At 38.7% G+C, this 20,702-nt stretch overlaps 1 protein-coding gene across 1 annotated transcript; it reads right to left on the bottom strand.

Annotated features, from left to right (window-relative positions):
• Positions 1-686: 686 nt before the first annotated feature.
• Positions 687-4,325, bottom strand: LOC148373649 (suppressor of cytokine signaling 3-like). The gene is made up of 2 exons (XM_088327673.1): positions 4,134-4,325; positions 687-1,911 (listed from the first exon to the last, which is right to left on the bottom strand). The coding sequence occupies exon 2, from the start codon at positions 1,824-1,826 to the stop codon at positions 1,212-1,214; it is 615 nt and encodes a 204-aa protein (XP_088183799.1). The 5' UTR covers positions 1,827-1,911; positions 4,134-4,325; the 3' UTR covers positions 687-1,211.
• Between the last annotated feature and the right edge of the window lie 16,377 nt (positions 4,326-20,702).

Here is a 20,702-nt window from a genome sequence, read left to right as displayed (position 1 = left end):
AGCCTTCGTTCCGAGAGCGCCGGTCTCCTGGTGATCCCAAGAGCCAAGAAGTGTTCCGCTGGTTCAAGAGCGTTCTCCATCCGGGCACCGGTGTTGTGGAATGCTCTTCCCCCTGAGATCCGATCTGCAACCTCGGTGGAAATGTTTAAATCTAGGCTTAAAACTCACTTCTACTCTATAGCATACGAGTAACCTAAACTTCTTATATGTAATAACTTGTGAAGCCCTTAGAGACTAATTGTGATTAAGGGCTATACAAATAAAAATGACTTGACTTGACTTGATTAATGCCCGCCTCTTTTTGAGGACAATAGTGGAAGTCAACAAGGTATGATTGCTTTTATTTTTGTTTTCTTTTAATATGAATGATTATCTTGCTTTTGTTTGAATTCGTAGATTATTTAGATGCCAGTGATACAGCCTGGTGACACAATAGGATTTTTTACGTGTAATGACCTGTCGCTAGAGTAGGCTATTTTATTCTAATAGGTTAAAGATTTGCTTATAAGAGGTTTTAGACAAAACAGCTGTAGTGAATCTCATAAAACTTCCATTATGCAAGCTGCTTTGTCAACTTCATCCATTTTGTGCATGGTTTTCTAATTGCAGAATACAGAACTAATTGCCTCCAAATATTTATTTAAACCCCCCATTCAAGAATGGAGAAAACAAAGAACACAGCAATATGCAGATCAGTAGAAAAATAACATATTTATTATATATTAATGAAATGTTCATCCACATATAAATAAGTGCAAATGGTTTTGTCGACCAGTCAACATTCAAGTATCTTTAGTACATCTTTATAAAAGACTTTGTCTTCAATGTAAACATGGTGGTGTCAAAAAGACAGTGAACTAAGACAAAGTTATTTGTCTCATTTAAATACATTCATTGGCGAGCGAGTGGCGTTCCTGTCAGTGCCCTAGGTAAAACAAACAAACAAACAAACAAAAAAGACCTCCTAAATCTTCCATCTCGGAGGATTCAGTCAGAAGTTCAGCCCTTATTTAGGTGTGACTGCTCCGGTAAGTAAAAACAAACCCAGAATGCACAGGGTGGAATTTTCTGACACCCCTGGACGGGACCTGGAGTTGGCTGGGTCTCCTGCCGTATCGTGCACAGCACGGTCAGCGGGATGGAACCATTTTAGCCCGGCAACTTCACTTCCGTCTTGTGTTCCTTGCTGCCCTCGGACTTGGAGCTCTCTACTAAATGGGAGCGTCATAATCCTGCATGTATTGCCTGAGAGGATACGGAAGCTGGTCCCGGCTGGAGGAAATGTCCAAATGTCCGTTGACTGTCTTCCGGCACAAGTGTTGCAGAGTGGATGGAGAGCAGGCCAGCGGTTTTACTAACTCCAGCGGCACCTTCTCACTGCCAGAGTAGATGTAGTCCACGCCGCGACCATTCCCTTTGCTCTGAGGCATGTAGTAGTGCACGAGTTTGAGTATGCAGTCAAAGTGGGGTACGGCGTGTATGTTCTTAGGGTCAGTCTGCAGGTAGAAGGAGGAGGCGTCGCATTGAACTCGCAAGTTCTTGGTGCCCGCTGTCGTTTTGACGCTCAGCGTAAAGAGGTGGCGGTTGTCAGAGCTGTCGCGCACCAAGAAGGTGCCGGCCTTCTCGGCGCCCAGCAGGTTATTGGCGTTCTTGCCCGTGATGGAGCCCCAATAAAAACCGCTCTCCTGCAGCTTGCGCAGGGTTGTCAGCACCATTTGGTACTGGGCCTTCGACGAGAATGTCTTGTAGCGCTGGGGCAGTCGCATGCCGGCAGAGTACGAGGGGCTGCTGCTCATGGCGTAGAAGGCCTTGCTGAGGGTTACCATGGCTCTGTGGCCGCTATGTGCTGGAGTGGGAGGTGGTGTCGCACAAGGAAAAGACACCGGTGCCGAAGTGCTGAGGTGGCGACACCTGGGGAGACAGGAGGAAAATTGGGGTCAGGGAATCCACCGAAATTGTAATACTAATAGATTGTTTCCCACTTGAAAAAGTTTTAGAGCACAAAAGGCTTTCCAAGAGCAGATGTTATGCAGACATCAAAAGTTATGATTTACTTTATAGGATTTTATTAAACCTGCCTGGCTTAAAGCAAATAATCCATAGTCCAATCAGAGTCCACTAAGCACTGTAGGAAATTAGTCTAATAAACTGACACCACAGAAGATGTGAGCCACAAGTAAAAGTAGGGTTAGGCAATGAATTGATTAATTTGATTAACTTGAGATTTTCAAGAATTGATAGTTTGAAATTGTGTTTAATCGGGAAATTAATTGTATGAATCAACAAGTTACATTACAATAACTCAAAGCTGATCAGTAGCTAACTGTAGCATTTACTGTTTTTTTGTGCCCAAGCTCTGGGTGACCTAAAATCATTCATTCCTGTCGGAACGTTTTGCACGATTCATACTTTCTATACAACAAATCTTTATTTCATTCAAAGTGAGTGGTGTATATTATTTAAAAACTGACCAGAATCGGAATAGTCTCGATTGAAATATAGATTTTCTTTTAGTCCTATTGAAGTAGAATGTTCCAAAAAGTCGTACACCATTTTGGAAAGACTCCTATCCCTCATTCAAGTATACTTGAGAGTGAAAAGGTTCCCAGACACTCATTATTACGAGTTCCGCCACACAATTGGCTGATTGACTATGTTGCAGAGTGGCTAACATTACTGTAGTCGGCTTCATTGGTTCTTATAAATCATAGTTAAGGTTTCTTTGGAATTTATGATGGCAACTTATTCGGATAAAGAACTCATATTTCCCTGTGTAACCTTGAGCAAAAAAGGATTACTGTATCTATAAGAATTTGTAATTTATTTTTAAGCCCAGCTATTGGTCTAAAAACAAATGTTCATAAAGTTTAAAGAGCTTGATTATGTTTTTTTTCTGTCATTGTTACTTGCGAGGCAGAACAGGAGAAAGTGCTCTTTTGTGTTGCAGTGTTTGAATTTCATATTCTCGTTATTAATGTGCAAATCCGGAAAGTACTTTTTTTGTTTTTGCAACGCTCTGCCTCAGGCACCACGGTCAGTTCCAGGAAAGTTATGAGATATTTGCGTGAGAAGCCCTTTTGCGCTCACACACATAGACACAGCTCTGGAGAAATTAACAGATGGTTGCAAAATTAGCCGTTCATCAAAGTGGTCCCCAAACTATACCCGGCTCCACATTTGGTCCAACACCCTTAACAAAACCAGAGAGCAGTTATGCATTTTTTTCCGCCAAAAATAAAACTAAATTTGGTTGGGTGTTTTTCATTGAAACGAGATTTGAACCGGGGTTGCAACGGCGAACGCGCTAAACTCTTACAACTGCACTACCAGTGATAAAAATGACATTTGAAAAGGCACTGGGTCTTATCACACTATCTTTGTTCAGAATATCAGAGACTAATTTTGTTGTGAATTTTACAGGTTACATTAACACTAATTCTGCCACAATGTTTAGAATAGAAGGATATCAATTGGTCACTGGTATTGTGTCAAGAAATAGTCTCATGAGATAAAATCTACTTTTGCTAGTTTTCTGCACCACTGCTTGTCCCGCGCTACGACAACTAACCTGAACTCGGACCAGTTAAGTCTGACCACGGCATGACAGAAAGTTTATGTTCCATTAACTTTTTTTCTGTGATGAACCCACAGACTGTATTTTTTTTAATCATTTATTTAATAAATAGTGTCATTATTCAATTTATTACGTTTGTTCTGTGAATGATCCGGAGAGGCTTACTTGGTTATTATTTATTTCATTAAGAGTGTTATTTATTTTCTGACTTGAGTTCTGCGAATAATCCAGAAGGTTATTTGATTGTGGCTTTCTGGGAAACATTACATTTTTGCATTTAGCCTATCCTGCGATTGTCACATTTCTTTCTGTTACAAACGGACCCCGGACCCTCATCAGAGAAAGGTAAGGTTCTGTGGCCCTTAAAGGAAAAAGTTTGGGACACCCTTGATTGAGCAGATTTGGGCATAAAGGTTGTAGTATGCACTAGATTTTGCTGAATACGGGAACAGGTCTACTTCAAGTTTTTCCTGAATGTTTCCAGGAATCTATATGTGATACTCTCCCCATTGATGCTTTTAGAGTTAAGAAGAAAAAACGCTTGAGGATCAATGCTCACCTAATGCGTAAAGTCCTTCCAAAGTTTAAATCCAAAGTCCCCAGATGTTCCTTGGTGGTCGAGCAAGCTTCAGATTCAAATTCCTGACCCCCCCCAAAAGTGCGTGTGGGGAGTTTGCCACAAAGTTGAGTATGTTGGAGCAGTTGAGTTTGGCGTCTGCGCCTTACTTTGACGCGCAGGATCGCCTTTATAGGGATCCTCCTGCTGCTTTCTGTCTTTAGGCCTAGCAAACCCCGCCCCCTCCTTCCCCGCCTCCCCCCGCCCCCTCCTCCTTCCAGTAAGGCGCTGGCAAATTGACAGGAAACTCACTTGCATTTGCGCTCTCTCTCTCTCTCTCCCTCTCTATCTCTCTCTCTCTCTCTCTCTCTCTCCCTCTCTGTCACTTCCCTACCAGCAAATTCACCTCTTTGTTTATCCACAATTTCGTTGCACTATGACCACGCCCCCCCATATAAAACAGGTTGGTATACGTACAATTTGAATACACGTACTTGCTCACAAGGAGTTCCTCTTTATTGTCAAGCGATGAGGTAATGATTTGGGTTGTGCCGAAAAAAAAGTTCGTGTATTCAGAAATTCTGCTTTAACAATTTATGAAGAAAGCAAACTTCTGCGCATCACTTTGCCACATGGGGCGCCAGAATTTGCATCATACTGTCTTCTCCGCCGTAATGCAGATTATTTAAATGCAATCTAAAAGAACTATTTTCAGGCATTTCAAGTATTTACATAATGCAAAAGAAAAACAACCTAATAATAATAATAATAATAATAATAATACATTGTATTTCGAAGTGCCTTTCAGGACACCCAAGGTCACTGGGTAACTCAGGCAAGTCAAATATACGGTCCGCAGGCCAGATCTGGCGTGGGATGATTCCATCCGTATTTATACAGTGCTTTTCAGGTCACTGAAGACCTCTTAATGCGCTTTACAACGTGCTTCACACACCGATAGCGGCGACAACCATGCAGGGCGCCTACCTGCTTATTGGGTACATCTCAAAATACAAATATGTCAAAAAAGAAGGTACTCTCTAGATCAGGGGTCTCCAACCTGTTTAAAAATGAAAGCTACTTTTTCCTACGTATTGGCACAAAAAGCACCCAGTTTGATCTGAATTTCTATAATAACTTATCATATTATTACTATGTTGTTACGGGTTAATTAATAGAAATAGAGTTAAGTAGACTCAGTCAAAACCTAAAAAAATCATTTTGCTAGAAAATTACAATGACCCAGATTGTAACTGATGAGTTATTTCCAGATTGTCGGAGACCCCTGTGCGAGGTAAATTCTATCAAAGGTTGTGATTTTTAAAGAAACGAAAACCAATTGCTCTCCTTGCCGCTAGGGGGCAGTGTTAAATTTGTGTTCAGTCAGCTGTTAAAATAAACCAATCGACAGACCCTCAGCCGAACGTTAACATCTTTTTTTTAACCTTTGTTTGTCAATAGAAGTGTTGTGTTTAGAATAGGGCCTTAGTCATCCTTGATTATAAAATGTAGGGTAGATTATGAATACAGGTTAAATGACAAAGTATAAAACTGAAACACAAAACCAAAAATTTGGAGTTGACTTTCCTTATCCAGTCAGTGCCAGAACAGAGTGTCTGTATCTGGACCCAGAACTACACTGAGTTTGAGATCGCTGTAGTAAGTCTGCTGTCCTGAAATTGCAGTAAGTGTTCAGTTGTATGCATACTTACGATACATTCTAACCTTTTGACATTAAAGAGAGTTCGATTTTATCGCATATTCTCTTTTTACGAGCAAAACACAAACGGTTTCCAGTGTTAAAAACAACACCATCATGTTCTTGTTTTAAATCTGGAAGTGGCAAACCTTTACTAAAAGGGAGATCTAATGTGATTGTCGAAGCGGTTTATTCACACGCAAAAAATGTATATTCAAAATAAAGCAGTTGAAGACTAAAATACTAGTCACGAGATGAACTTTTTTTATGTTGTTTTGAGCCTAAAGCGTAAAGAAATTGTGTTGGCAGGTATGCTATAAGTTGACCTGCCTAAATACCAGCTAAACATCTGTATATTTCTGTAAATAATTCAATATTGTGAATACAGAAGTATCACTTTTTAAGGGAAACTGTGAATATATTGACCACTAAATGCTGAAAATGCGAGCTGAAAACCAAAAGGAGACTCAATGTGGCCAAACCGCAATGTTGAAAAAAATAATAATAAATTGCCTGACCTTGCACAAGGTTTTTGGTTTTTCAGGTACCGTAGCCGCAAGATGGCAGACAATCGTGTAATTTCCCTCATGTTATGTAAAATGAATATACATTTTTGGACCTATTTAAACAAAAAAACGTTCGTATGATAGTTCGAATGAAGTACATCGTTAATCATTCAGCTCCTCCTAGTGGGAAAAAACGTAATTCATGAATGAAAATAAACATGATTGGAATAAAAAGCAAAAATACAACAACTATCAGTTAAACATGCGTTTTTAAAAAAAAAAAAAAACAGTAGATCAATTATTTTGTATTTATTTTACATAACACAAGGCTCTCTTAGAAAGAGCTGATATGACTGTCCGTCAACTTGCTGCTGTGACTTTCCCTGATGAACAAAACCCTTATGAAAGGCTGGGCAAAAAAAGAAAAGAAAAATGGTACAGTCTGGTCACTTTGATTCTTCATAGTTTGTATTTGTAAGGGAAATTATGGTCTAAGTGTGCTTTTTATACTATATTCTATACTATTACTTACATTCATATTTACTCAATAATTGTGCAGTTGCGTTTTTGAGTTGTTTTCTGGAACAAGCGACTCTTAGGACACGAGCATGAGCTTCCAAAGCCAAAGGAACTTTGTCTCTACAGCCTGGAGGCCACTGTTGGGCTCCCTATCTGTTATCAAACAGGTGCACAGAACTACTTTTGGCTAACCCATACAACCCAAGGACAGGAGAATGAGCTTTTCTACAGTTTGGCGGCCACTGGTAATTTTCCCAAGACTACAATCTATGTGCAAACAATAAACTGCTGTTATATGTGTTATTCTCGCACGACATCTAGCAACCAACATTATAAACTGCATTTAAATATGTGATTCCTGCCTTAACCAATCAGAATGAGCTTACCTCCACGTTTTTTATTCCATCGTCCAATCAGGAATCTTTGAAACGGTGTAAGAAAGAGGCTCACTCTTCAATACGTGGGATTATTTCATGGCAATCCAAGAACGCAATTTTGCCTTGTTTCAATGTGTTTGCTTTTCTTAAATTAACGAGTTTGATTGTATATCAAAAGTCTTTTATTTCATCTGGATATCGTTCTGATGAAAGGCTGTGCAAAATATGAGAAGAAAAATGGCAGTTTGGTCACCATGGATGTCAATAGTTGGTATTCCTCCTTCTGCTTTGTAGCACTACAGTAGTTTTCAGTTGCACCGCACAATGCGGCAACATTTGGTGGTCAATACAAATATTCCCTTTAAAATATGAGGTGCTACTTCTGTATTAACAAAAATATAGTGTTTTCATAAATAGATAGAAGGTTACCTGCTTTAGGATGAGTCAATACACATACCTACCAACATAATTGATTTACGGATTCGATTACCGCTTTACGCCCCATAAAAATGCCTACTGTTTTTTTTTTTAATTCACAGATTTTTACAGAAGAACTAAAGTTTGTATTTCAGTCTTCGACTGTTTTCAGTTGCACTACACAATACAGTAACATCTGGTCAAAAATAGTCGCCAAATATTACAAAAGAAATACCCACTAGATGACCTTATGCTATTTCAGTATCATGAATGGCATTTTGTTTAGATCAAAAATGACAAAAACCAAAACAGCACACTTAAAAAGTGGAATTGACTACCTATTATTAAAATGGCCACCAAATTGTATTATTTCCTCCAACAATTTCTGGATGTAGTTAGGTGCTGGCTGATGTAGCAAGTTGCGGCCTAATGTCTTTTGGTAAATGCCAGCTGGATCCAGAGAGGAATCAGGTGTTGTCTGAATCAGAGGGGACGGGGGAAGGGTAAATAGGGTTGAAACTTGTTTCCAGAAAGTCTGTTGTGTCATCATGGTGAGACACGTATTTAGCATCCACGATCCCCACCCCCTTCCAACATTTTCACTTTTCTTTCGACAAGAGTCCAAGAAAGGGAATAAACACGCAGACGCAATTTTCGCCTGGTTGCCACTTGAGGCGGTGTGCTTGCTATGCTAATCTGTTGTCCAAAACACTCTAATTTAAGTGCTTTCTGCATAGGCAAATGCAACTTTAGTCTGCAGGTACTCAAAATAGCAAATCCTTTTCAGTGGTTTCTTATCAACTCATTCAATGTTATAACGTTTAAATACTATTCAGAATCATTGTCTCTGAGTGCCAAGATGTGAAAATAAAGTGTTACCCCTACTTACCAATTGAATTTGATCTGGGAGTAGCTTTGTAACCTGAAAACTTCATAAGTGTAGGCGCGTTTTGAATGTAAATCCGCTGATCCGTTCCAACTCCCCGCAAAAGTACAGTATGGAATTTTTTTAATAAATCATAAACGAGCATAACAACATGAAACAAATGCATGTTAAAATTAGATTACTGCACAATGAACAAAAAACAAGAGGGACAAAATGAAAAAGAATGAAATAAAAATAAAGGAAATACTAAAAATGTTCATTTATCTTTTTATCTCACCTCTATTGATCCAATAACGTCTGCTTTTGTTGGATTTTGAAAATCCGTTTGAAATGTGCGGAGCAGACGTAGAGATAGCCCATCTTGTCAGGACTTTTTTCTTCTGATTTCTTTTCACAAAATTTGCAACTTCTTGGAATTTTGCTAATATGTCTTCATTTGGGCTGATTGAATTATGACTGTGTCACCCTCCCGCTATCTTGCCAGAACCCCTTCTCCTTATTGTCTCTGAACTCTGACAGTGCCCAAAGAGCATGCTGGGAGCACAGATGCGCACTGGGTTGCCAGGCAGAATTTAAGCAACAGCCCGTTGGTTTACGTGAGGGAAACTCGGGAAGCAGCTAATAGCAGCGGGTACGTTTCTGTGTTTTTGATGTCATATCCTAAAACCCCTTTGGAACTAAAGGCAATATTTTAACGTTCAGGTACTTTGTAACCTGAAACTTTTGTATGTAGAGACATTCGTAAGTAGAGGTACCAATGTACTTTTTTTCTTTTATTTAAAGAAAAATAAAGGGTTTGTCGCTGCTTATCAGTACGTATCAAGCCTCTGGGAAGGTTTTCAGTATGATAAATCATCATCAGATGACAGGGGTGTCTTTGATCAGATTTTTGTCCAACAATCGAGGACTCACATCTTACTAGTGTTGATTCCTGTATCCAGCGATTGAGAGTGTGTAGGCGGCCCCATATGGCGACTAGGCGTAGTGGAGGACTGTGGTGAGCATAGCAAAGATATGAAAAAGCACAGACAATTAACGCTTTAAAACAGCTTTTTTTCTTTCTAAGTAAGATGATGAAGTCCCTTCGTTGTCGTCGGGGTAAAGAGGGATGATGTTTCGTGCATGTCTTCAGGAACGCGATCACCATGATCACCGGAAACATTGAGCGCTGAAAAGTTCATGCGTGACGTTTTGCAATAAATTTTATTTTGCGGGTAAATTGCCCTCGTTTCTATGAAAAGTGTTGTGTAGATATCGGAGGTATCACAAATACAATAAAAAAGCACCTGCTTGAAATGCATCCTTTCACGAAAAGCTGTTTTACTCAGAAGTTTTCTTGTTGTGTGTTGTTCATGTTCAACTGTTTAGTCAGCAATAGTGAAAGTATTCTTTTGATATGCCATGTCCTATGTATCTACGGAAGTACATTTTCTATAGGCAGTGTTCTCGTTTGCTCGCGTCCCTGCGTCCTAGACGCATCATTTTTGCTGGGGACGTATACGGTCAAATCAACGTGCGTTCCCGGGACGCAGCTTTTTTGACAGAAGATTGTCATTATTACCCGATTACTTTTTTTTCTTAACAAAGATTTACCGCACTCCAAACCTTTGGTCAGGCAGATCCGCCATTGTTGTTTTGGTCTCGCGGTTCAGTAATGAGTCGAAACATAATGCAGAAACTGATAGCAACGGCAATAATTCCGGCACGATAAAAACGGCAGAGAAATTCTTCGGAAGATCGCAGAGGCAAGGAAAACAGGTGTGCTTAAGCGAGGGATTCGACGGGAAAAAAAAAGAATACTCCTAGCAAGAAAAGGACTTTTCTGCCAAAATGGACTAAATTATATTCCTGGGTACGCTATGAGAAGGATGATAATGGATTGGACCTTGAGAAGGCGCTACATCGGTGGCAGGACAGCCAACCATGAAGAATATATGAACTAAAAAAATCTCAAGTGATAACTGCTTTGTATTACCAATTAACTGTGATGATTAAAACTGCATGAATATATAGACTAATATTTCAGCAATTTTATTTTGTATAATGTACAATATTTTAGTGAACTGAAAAATCTGACATAATAACTGCTTTGTATTACTAATTAACTGTGATGATTAAAACTGAATGAAAATATAGATTAATATTTCAGCAATATTATTTTGTATAATGTACAATATTTTTGTAAACTGAAAAATCTTGAAGTGATAACTGATTTGTATTACCGATAAATTGTGATGATTAAAATTGAACGAATATATAGATTTATGTTATATATTTGTCGCTGATTTACAATTTCAACCTCGATAACACTAAATTTTGGGGACCCATAGATCTCTGTTGGGACCCATAGATTTTTGAGCGTGCAAGTCCCCGGGACCCATCACTTTTCAGTGCTAAAATGAACACTGTATAGGCCTTCAAAAATTAGCAAAATTGGCATTATCATTCGAAGTCATTGAAGAAAGGCATTGAATGAGTTAACTTTCAAATTTGGTGAGAAATTTCCAAGCCTACAGTTTGCAATTCAAGACTTTTTCCTTGCGCTGCCTGAATATTATGCAAAGTCAGTTAGTATATTTATGTAGTGAGGCCTGTTGCATGACAACTAGCGGTTTGAACCTCGAACAAAAAAGAAGAAAAAAAACAGCACCTTTTTTTTCCTACACCGACTCCAAAAAAATAGTCTCTCTCACCATTCCCGTAAAAAGTCACCCGGCACACACGGGAAGTTAGCAGGAAGTCTTCCCTTTGGAATGAAAAAAAATGTTTTCATACTAAATATTTGTCGTGCAGGCAGGGCACCACTAAGGACGGGGTTGTTACCTCTGCCAAGGAAACACGATCATTTTCATAGCATGCTTGATGGCAGGATTGGTGGCAAGAGGTTGATTTTGTTTCAGTATGATTACAATAAAACTACTGAGTAAATAATGAATACATAACGAGTACATAAGAAAATTGCTGCGAGGTCGCCAGTTTGGTTTCTATAAATCAAAACTGATGAAATAATTAGTGATATTCAGTTTTTTAAAGCAAAATGAGAGGAAATGCAAATTAAAATAAAAATAAATAAAACATCGATTTTTTTTTTAATCCCGAGATTTAATTTTATTGTAAAGAACCAAAAAAATAGCAAAACAAAATTAATACAATAAAAAAAGGTTTGTAAAATTTGAAAAAAGAGAAAGACTGCATTAGGTTATCTTGTCTGGAAGAGAACTGCATTAGGTTATCTTGTCTGGTTTCATTTCTATAAGTTAATGAAACAAATACATTACATATTAAAATACAAACAACAACTTTTTAATAGTACAGAGGAAACAATACTTTTATTTAAATTATATAAGAACTTTAACTCAATAACAATTATCAAAAGAATAACAAAAATAATGACAATATTAATAACGAAAATACTAACAATAATAATAATAATAATAATAATAATAATAATATTATAATGATAATAATTATGATAATAACATATGCTGGCCTGAGAGAGATGGGCGCCACCAGGATGTACTTGCCCAAGACACACCACAGGATATGGTGCCCCTATGACTAGTGTGGTTAGTGGATCCAACCAATCAACCAAAATAATAATAATAATAATAATAATAATGATGATAATAAAAATAATACAAATGATACATTATTTCCATTATTAGTATTATTACTATTATGGTAGTAGTCCTTGTTTTTGTCTCAATTATTGTAGTGGCCTAACTTTTTCATAGCAAAACTGCAGATATATATATATATATATATATATATATATATATATATATATATATATATATATTAAACAAATAAAAACTGATGATGCAAATAAAATAATGACTAAATTAGTATTTAGTTCGAAATAATTGTTGTTTGCAAGCGTTTTCCGGTCCGGGGCCTTCACTCTTACAATAATAATAATAATAATAATTTCCTTTGTATTGTCATTCTTTGTAACAATGTACACAGAACGAAATGTCGATACACCTGACCCGTTGTAGCGAGTCTGCTGGGCTACTGGTGATCCCAAGAGCCAAGAGGAGAACTACAGGTTTGAGAGCATTCTCCATTTGGGTCCTGATGTTGTGGAATGGTCTTCTCCCGGAAATTCGATCTGAAACCTCAGTGGAACTGTTTAAATCTAGGCTTAAAACACATTTCTATTCTCTAGCTTATCGATGACCTATATTTCCTGTTGATTATATCTGTGTAATATTTGTTATTGCAACATCCATTGCAGCCTGGTCATCCTGGAAGGGGGGTTACCTCATGTGCGGTCCCTTCTCAAGGGTTCTCCATTTTCCTAATGGTGAGGTTTTTGGGTTTTTCCATGCCCTCGTGTAGGTTTTAGATCAGGGGATGGTGTCATAATAGTCTGTGGTCTGCAATAATCTGTGGTCTGTGCTTTGAGACTTTGTGACTAAGAGCTATAAAAATAAACATGACTTGACTAAAGTAAACAGAATATGAATGAAATGACTTTTAAAAGTGCAATCAGTAATTGGCAGTGAGTGGGTCAAAGACCTGCTTCAGTCTCCTGTAAGCAAAAATGTATGAATGGTGGTCAAAATATTTTGAAAAACAGAACTGTTCCTATTTTGAAGTAAAATTATGCCTTTCATATTGTGTATTGAAAGAATACACACTGTCCTATAATAAAGCGAAAACAATAAATAATATACAAACTTACAATGGAATTGATCAAATACTCAGTGCTCTTTACTTGACGATTTACTCTAAAGTTACAAAAAGACTAATGCGCTAGTCTTTATTCACTTATATAAGGCTACCAGGCCACCATTGTCCCTGAGACCTTGGTTTTATTGGATTTCCCCGTGTAAACCACCACACTTATAGTGATGTGAAAGTGTCAGGTTAGTCATGTTAGTTGCGTTGAAATTCTAATTCAATAACTGTAAACATTTTCGGTGTGCTATTAATATTTTTTGTAATTTTTAACAAATATCAGCTCCAAATATCTGTTATTGGCTAGGTATCGGTATCGACCTTGACAAACCCATATGGGTCGATCATTAGTCGATAGTCTGCGCAGCCCTTTGAGACTTCTTGTGATCAAGGACTATACAAATAAACATGACTTGACTTGACTACTCTAACTTTTGGGACAAAATAGGTTTTTCCCACCGATTTAGGGTAAGGTATATGCATTGTCATACACACGCTGGTACCCGTCAGAGGTCTAACTCCTTTCCAAAGAGCGGGATGACGCTTTTCACCGGAAGAACAGAGAGCAGCCGATAATCACCTGGCTGTCTGAGGAACTGTTCTTGATTTCTTTTAGCGAGAGTTGCCCCTGTGCCATTTCCTGGCACAGAAACACAAGCGTCATCCTTCCTGCTGTCTTCTCGTCATCTCAGACGGAGATTTGCATTGACTTCCTGTGTCTACCTGTCAGCTTCCTCTTTCATGCGGTGCAGCTTAGGCAACACATTCCACCACCACGGTGTGTGATCACCGAGAATGGCTTCCTGCTTGCGGAGGTTTTTTTGCTGTCAATGATGGGAAGAGGAATGTCCCAAGGCATGAGGTTGCTTTATTTCCTTTCGACAATTCCAACAGAACGTGCTTGGTGTTGACTTCTTTGCGGGTTTGTGTGTAAGCGTGCACGCCTGTGTCGCAGAATTCCAGGAATTCTCTGTGGAACATTTTGTTTTCACGGCCTTATGAAATGCGTTGCCTTTAGGGAACGGAGTAATTACTGCGCATATGCTTCTTATCTTCTGGATTTTCATCATCAGGTTGTGACAACTATTACAAAAGCACACGGCACTAGTTGTAACACAATTATTTGTCACACTGAGAGTGTCGAATTCATATGCAACACAAATAGAATTACAATTATATAGAATGACAACAGACCGACAGAGACAGACAGACACACACACAGACAGACAGACACACAGATGGACAGGCAGGCAGGCAGGCAGGCAGACAGACAGACAGACAGACAGACAGCACAATCTAAAAACTTTGGATTGTGGTAAAATGTAATTTTACTATTTTTGTACCAATTTTTTTTTGCCTTATACAAAAAAAAACCTGTTTGGGCTTTAAGGTAACTAAACTTTGTATACCTTACGTAAAATAAGTTTAAAAATAAATTTGCTAAGTAAAAAACTAAAACTTTTAAATTATTTTTAATGGAGGTTAAAAAAACAAAATTATCCTCCTTTCCTTAAAATGTAGGTGTATATACACTACTGCTGAAAATGCTGGGGTGGCTTAGAAATGTTCTAATTTTCTAAGGAAACGCACTGTTCTAATTGAACAGAAACACACCCCATATATCGGTAATGTGGTGAATTACTATTTTAGCTGCAAATGTCTGGATATTACTTAGTACATAGGCGTATACAACCCCTAGCAAAAAGTATAGAATCACTAATCTTGGGCACGCCCTCACTCAGACATTTTTTGCTGTAGAAAAAAAACAATCGTAATGTCATTTCAAAGTGCAACACATTGGCATTCAGAAACACTAAAAAAATTAAGAAAAAACCCAGCAATGGTCATATAAATGTTACTTTTATAGAGCAAATGCAATGACCAGAAAAAGAGAACTCATGTGAAACTCAAGAGTCTATTCTTCTGTGAAATGAAAGACATACCATGCGAATAATTGCCAATAAACCGTAGATCTTTTACACTGGTTTGCACCACTCACTTTAGAAAACAATACAATTGGATGTTTGTGCTGTTCTCTGAATATACATATAAGTAGAAAGAGAAGTGGGAGGCACAACCAAGCAAGAGAACAAATACATTAAAGTTTCTAGTTTTAAAAAAAAATTAGACACCTAGAGCTTTGTTAAATAGTTCCCGCAAAACCCTAGAGTCAGCATCTAGAGTGAAGAGGCGACTCCAAGATGACAAAGCCATACAGTATCATAGACTGGCTAACAAAATGAAGAGATTAATTTTTTAGAGGATTCTTTTCTAATCAAAAAAGGACAACTTATAATATATGACCTCACAGAGTATCAAGTATATTGAGGCTAGACTTCTTTTGTTATAAATGAAAACATGGTCACCTTAGTACTAGCAATCATGCCTTGCCTTTACAGGCGAACAAAAGCAGCGCAGTGTGTTGTTAAAAACTTTTTTTTCAACCGATACGTAAATTGGTTAGTTGTAAATACTGTAAAAAAAATTAGGTAGATGAATGACAGAGGGCAAGCAAGGACACTCAAGGCCTGCAGGGTATTTACGCAGCTTCACAGGCTGCATGCGTAGCATATGCGAACTATTTACGGCATGGCGGGCAGCGTTACGGTCACAAATGTCTTTTAGGAAAAACAAGACAATAACACTATAACTGAATAACCATCACTGATGCCTGTCACATCCCCTCCGTTTACTGTAGTCAGCACAATAGCGAGTTCCCATTGATGCACAATAATTACGTCAAGCTCAGGTCGGTAGCTGTAAAACCGGATAAAGGAACTTTTATCTCTCATTCCGCTAAGCGACCGTTATGTAACTTGCTTTATTTTGAAAACACGTTTTTTTAGTGCGAGAATGAAGCTGTAGATTTATAGATTGAAATATGATCAAGATCACATTTAAAAGTAGCTCCATTCGTTAACAGGTAATCTTATTTTTCCTTATTAATCGTTTCTGTTTTCATCGCAATACATTCAATGGCAAGGGTGAATGAATCAAGTCTCACTCTGTACTTCCAACAAAAATAAACATACTGACAATTATTCAGCCATCGTTGTCTTTCTGACAAAAATAGCTCCAATTTCGGTTGTGTTTTTTTTTTAGACACACAATGTGAGATGCAGACTATTTATTGGTTTATTGATCACTAAATATCTGCACAGGCCTCAATTTCACCATCCGCTAATCCTCCTTCCAGGGTGAACAGGAAGCAATTGATGTTGCCCTGCTTAACAATGGTGACTGATGCGCAAGTACATGAAAAGTCTCAAAAACTATACCTGTATCTCATCGACGCCAAATCCATGTAACGGATGACCTGGAGCTACAACTCGGGGGAAACGGCTACATTCGATCCGGTCGTATTTTAATCTTCACGGAGACCAGGCGCAACCTGAGGATAACCGCTGTGAGCATGAAGCTAGCCAGCCGCTCTCCAAATTGCTTTCTTGCTCTCAAAGGGGAAGCCCTCCAATTCTGTTGTACTTTTGTATCATGACAATAAAGACCATTCATTCAACTTTTGTGTTTTTGTAGATCTATAGTTGTTCTTTTCTTACAGTCGTATAATCTCAGTCGGTAAGGATGTCATCTGGAGGTCAGTTCAACCCTTAGGGAATAAATAAGGGAGCTACTTCGCGGATTTTCACATATTCACAGGGTGTTCCGGTCCTCACTGCAATAATCGAGGGATTACTGTATGTAATGTATGAACAAGTCTCACTTGAAATAGATGTATATTTTATGCACTTTATCTTCGTAAACATAATGGCAGATGATCTCGATGTATTGTATTGTAATGCAGTTTGTACCATCCAAAGAAGGAATTCAAACTTCAATGACATGTCTTTTGTGGTCACAAGTCGTTCTTGAGGGAATTTAGCTTGATGATATTTTGATGACACTCCAAAACCTTTTTTGTGAATTCTTGTCTATCTGTGTGCCCTGTGATTGGCTGGCAACCAGTCTAAGGTTTTACTTGCCTGCAGTCACCTGGGAAGGGCTCCAACACCCCGTGACCTTTGTGAAAATAAGTGGTTGGACATTGACCAGGGAAGCACATGTCAGGCCATGAGTTTCTTTGTTTTTTTTTTCTTTACAGTAAACAAAGACTGGATGACAAAATACGCTGACGCTTAAGCGCAGAATTGAATACAGAGAAGAAAAAACTTCCTCCTCATCACTTGTATGTGTTGAAACCTTACGGGAAAGATGCGTGGTGAGATTAAGAATAGGTTGCCGCGATGAATCGAACAATGTTTAATACATTGTGACATGCGCACGTGCACGCCTTTTGTTATGTAGTCATTTTGCGGAGGAAAATCATTTGAAAAGGGCGGCGCAATGATGCCTTGCAACACACGGGCCTTTTTGTTGTCGTGTCCCATTGCTGCACAATACCGCGAGTGGGAAAGACTTGCGCAAGACTTGCTTGGGAAAAAAAATCCATCCTGCCTGTTTGACAACATTCTCGAGTCTTCCCGTTTTCCTAAACGGCGACCCCTCATTAGAGTTTTGCGAATAAGCATGACCAGGGGTGGTTTTAGGTTCAGAGCTTGGTGGGTGCTGGGAACCCAGAGGGTCATTCTGCCTCATTTCAATTAAAGTGATTGAGAAACATTCAACACTGTTCAGGAGTGTCACCTTCCATTCGTGAACATCAAATTACACTTTGTGGTTAGAAGACACACTATTACTGCACCATGCCCGGTTTTAATCATTTATTTCTAATAGACTTTGCCGCAATTGACACAAGCCGGGCTAAAAAGGTGCTAGGAGTGTGCTAGGAATCAAATAGACTGAACCATTTCAAGGCAGTGGAGTATTTCGGAGACTGCGTTGTTCACTTTTTTTCCTGTCCTTTATTAAGGTATCGAGTTTTTAAAATGCTATAGTTTTTTGCGGGGGCGGTATGCTTGGGTTGAATTTGGGGGTGCTTGAGAACCCCCAAAATGGGCTGGTTATGCCCATGAGCATGACCATACTTTTCAATCTCATGAATGTGGAGAGTTGGCGGAAACAAATTGTAATATCCAGATATTTCATGACAGAGTAAACAGTAGGGCTGAAACTAAATGCTTTACTAATAGTCGACTAGTCACCAAATATTGAAAAGATTAGTCAAATAATCAGATGATTATAAAAAACATTTTTAAATTAAGCATGAAGTTGATCTAATTGAGTGGAAAAAGATAATAATTACAAGACCAATATTTTATTGAACATACTGTGGATCTGTACAAAAATGAAATCAAAATACTCCATCCTAAACCAATAAAGTGCTGTGCTCCGTCAGTAGAGACATAAATGCATAAAAAGACCTGCCCATTTTTCGGGACAGGCAAATTAATAATACATTAAAATGAAGTAATTTTTTTTTCCCTGTAAACCAACTCATTAGCAGCAGTAGGTCAGTAAATCAAACAAATATGTGGATTCTGTGAAGTTCATTCAGAGATCAACTGCAAGTAACAAAAGTATTAAACATTGTCCCTGAATGCCGAAACGCAAACGTTTTTATTTGTTTATTTGATGTCAAAGCTATTCTTGAGTGTTTGACACTGATGATCAGTAAGTATCAAGCCTCTGAGAATGATTTCAGTAGGATAAATTACCACTTAATGGCTTTAATCATTGATCACATCAAAGAGCCCCCACTTTATCGTGTTGCTTTGCCTCCTCTATCCAGCGATTGAGAGTAAGTGGGTGGCCCCTAAGTGACTACATGGGTTGAGCACGTCACCCTAAACTTCGGGTGCTGTAAAGTTATTGCACAGTTGATGCATCGTTCATCCATCGTTCAAGTTCTTGCAACAAAATCTTACTTTGGAAGCAAAGTTCCATTGTGTTTTTGGAAAGCATTGTCTAAATATCACAACCACAAAGTTTTCTTGGGAACGAGTATTTTCAAGAAAATTACCAATGTTTAGTAAAGTTGTTTGATAAAGGTAAAAAAACATATTATTTTTTAATGAAAGATGAGGATTCAATATTTCTTTTGATATGCCCAATATCTATATAGCCAATCCACAGATCTAAATTGTCAAAAATGAGTTTAAATGGCAAAAAAAAAAGGCTGGCACCGACTCTTACCAGTCGAGAGAAAGGTTTGGCATTGAATGAGATAGATAGATAGATAGATAGATAGATAGATAGATAGATACCCAATGTAATGTGTTTATATAGAGTATTTAAATAGTGCTACAAATACACACTGTAATAAAATAGGGTAATATGCAAATGTGGGGGTGTGGTTTAATGTGGGCTTTTACTCCTCCGGGTGGAGTTAAAGAGCCTCATGGCATGAGGAAGAAATAATCTCCTAAGTCTGTCCAAGGAACAAGACTGTGACAGAGTTAAAGCTCTTCTTTTGGCAACTAAGAGAGATTTTGTGTCAATTTTGTATTTAGTCATACATGAAAGAATCAAAACACTATGTTTACTTTACATCATAACACATTCGTCAAAGGAATAGCATTTGTTGGTAACTCCAAGGATATGAGGTCATGGCCACATAAATACACACACAAAAAAACACACGCGTAGTTAAAAATGCCGATGTGGCAAAGAGCGCCTGCTGAGAACGGGCCGGCATTATTAATGGCAGTATTAGGATTGATCCAAGGCGGGTTTGCCTGGCACTGCGGCCGCCGTCCATTTATCCGTATCGGGTGGCGGGAGACGGGGGAGGCGGTGACATAATGGGGATGTTCAGAATGGACTTCGATTCCCACCAGCAGGCCTAGAAATAGCAGGCTGATGTCATTGGGAAGGAGGCTAATGAATGTGTCTGCGCTGGAACTGCAGCTTGGACTCAACCGCACCGATAGCTGAGAGGCTTACGGTTTTCAAACACGCGCACGCACACGTGTGCAGAATATTCATATGCAAAACGGGTACTTAAAATGCTCAACCTCATCACGATGCCATACAAACTCAGATTGTAATCTGATCCTGCACGGTGCCGGTAAATGCGGTAGGAACGTTGCAAATAGACAATGTGTGTTCATGCATGCGTGCCCGAGGGCGTGTGTGCATGTGAGTAAATGTGTGTTGAAGTTAACACAATGCACCTGCATGAATACATCAGAGTCTGATTGATTGCAATTAAAGGGAAGATCTTAGGCCACAGACCAGACCCGGCCGGAAATTTGGTCTAAAATGTCAATGATTAGTTGGGGGGCTGGCTGGGCTTCTCTCTAGTTGACTTTTTTAAAAATTATCCACCTGTAATTTGTTCAGTGTTTCCTTTCCTTCTTGGAGGATTCGCAAGCCGGCACTGTTGGGCACAGAGTCGGCCAAAATCACACATTCTTCCTTCTTCTGAGTCCTCACGAGTAAAATATTTAACTTGAGGTTTGCTTCAGGCTCGGTCCCACTAATCAAGTCAACTTGTCGGGCTTGGGTTGGGCCGTGGGTCAGCATTGTCCCTGAGAGGCAAAACGTAAAATTATGTACCGTATTTTCCGCACTATAAGGCGCACCGGG

Source organism: Urocampus carinirostris, chromosome 1 (assembly GCF_059441175.1).
Source record: "Urocampus carinirostris isolate Australia breed hairy pipefish chromosome 1, RoL_Ucar_1.0, whole genome shotgun sequence".
Taxonomy (NCBI): domain Eukaryota; kingdom Metazoa; phylum Chordata; class Actinopteri; order Syngnathiformes; family Syngnathidae; genus Urocampus; species Urocampus carinirostris.
Note: the sequence above shows the minus strand (reverse complement) of the source record. Positions and strands in the feature narration are given on the sequence as shown.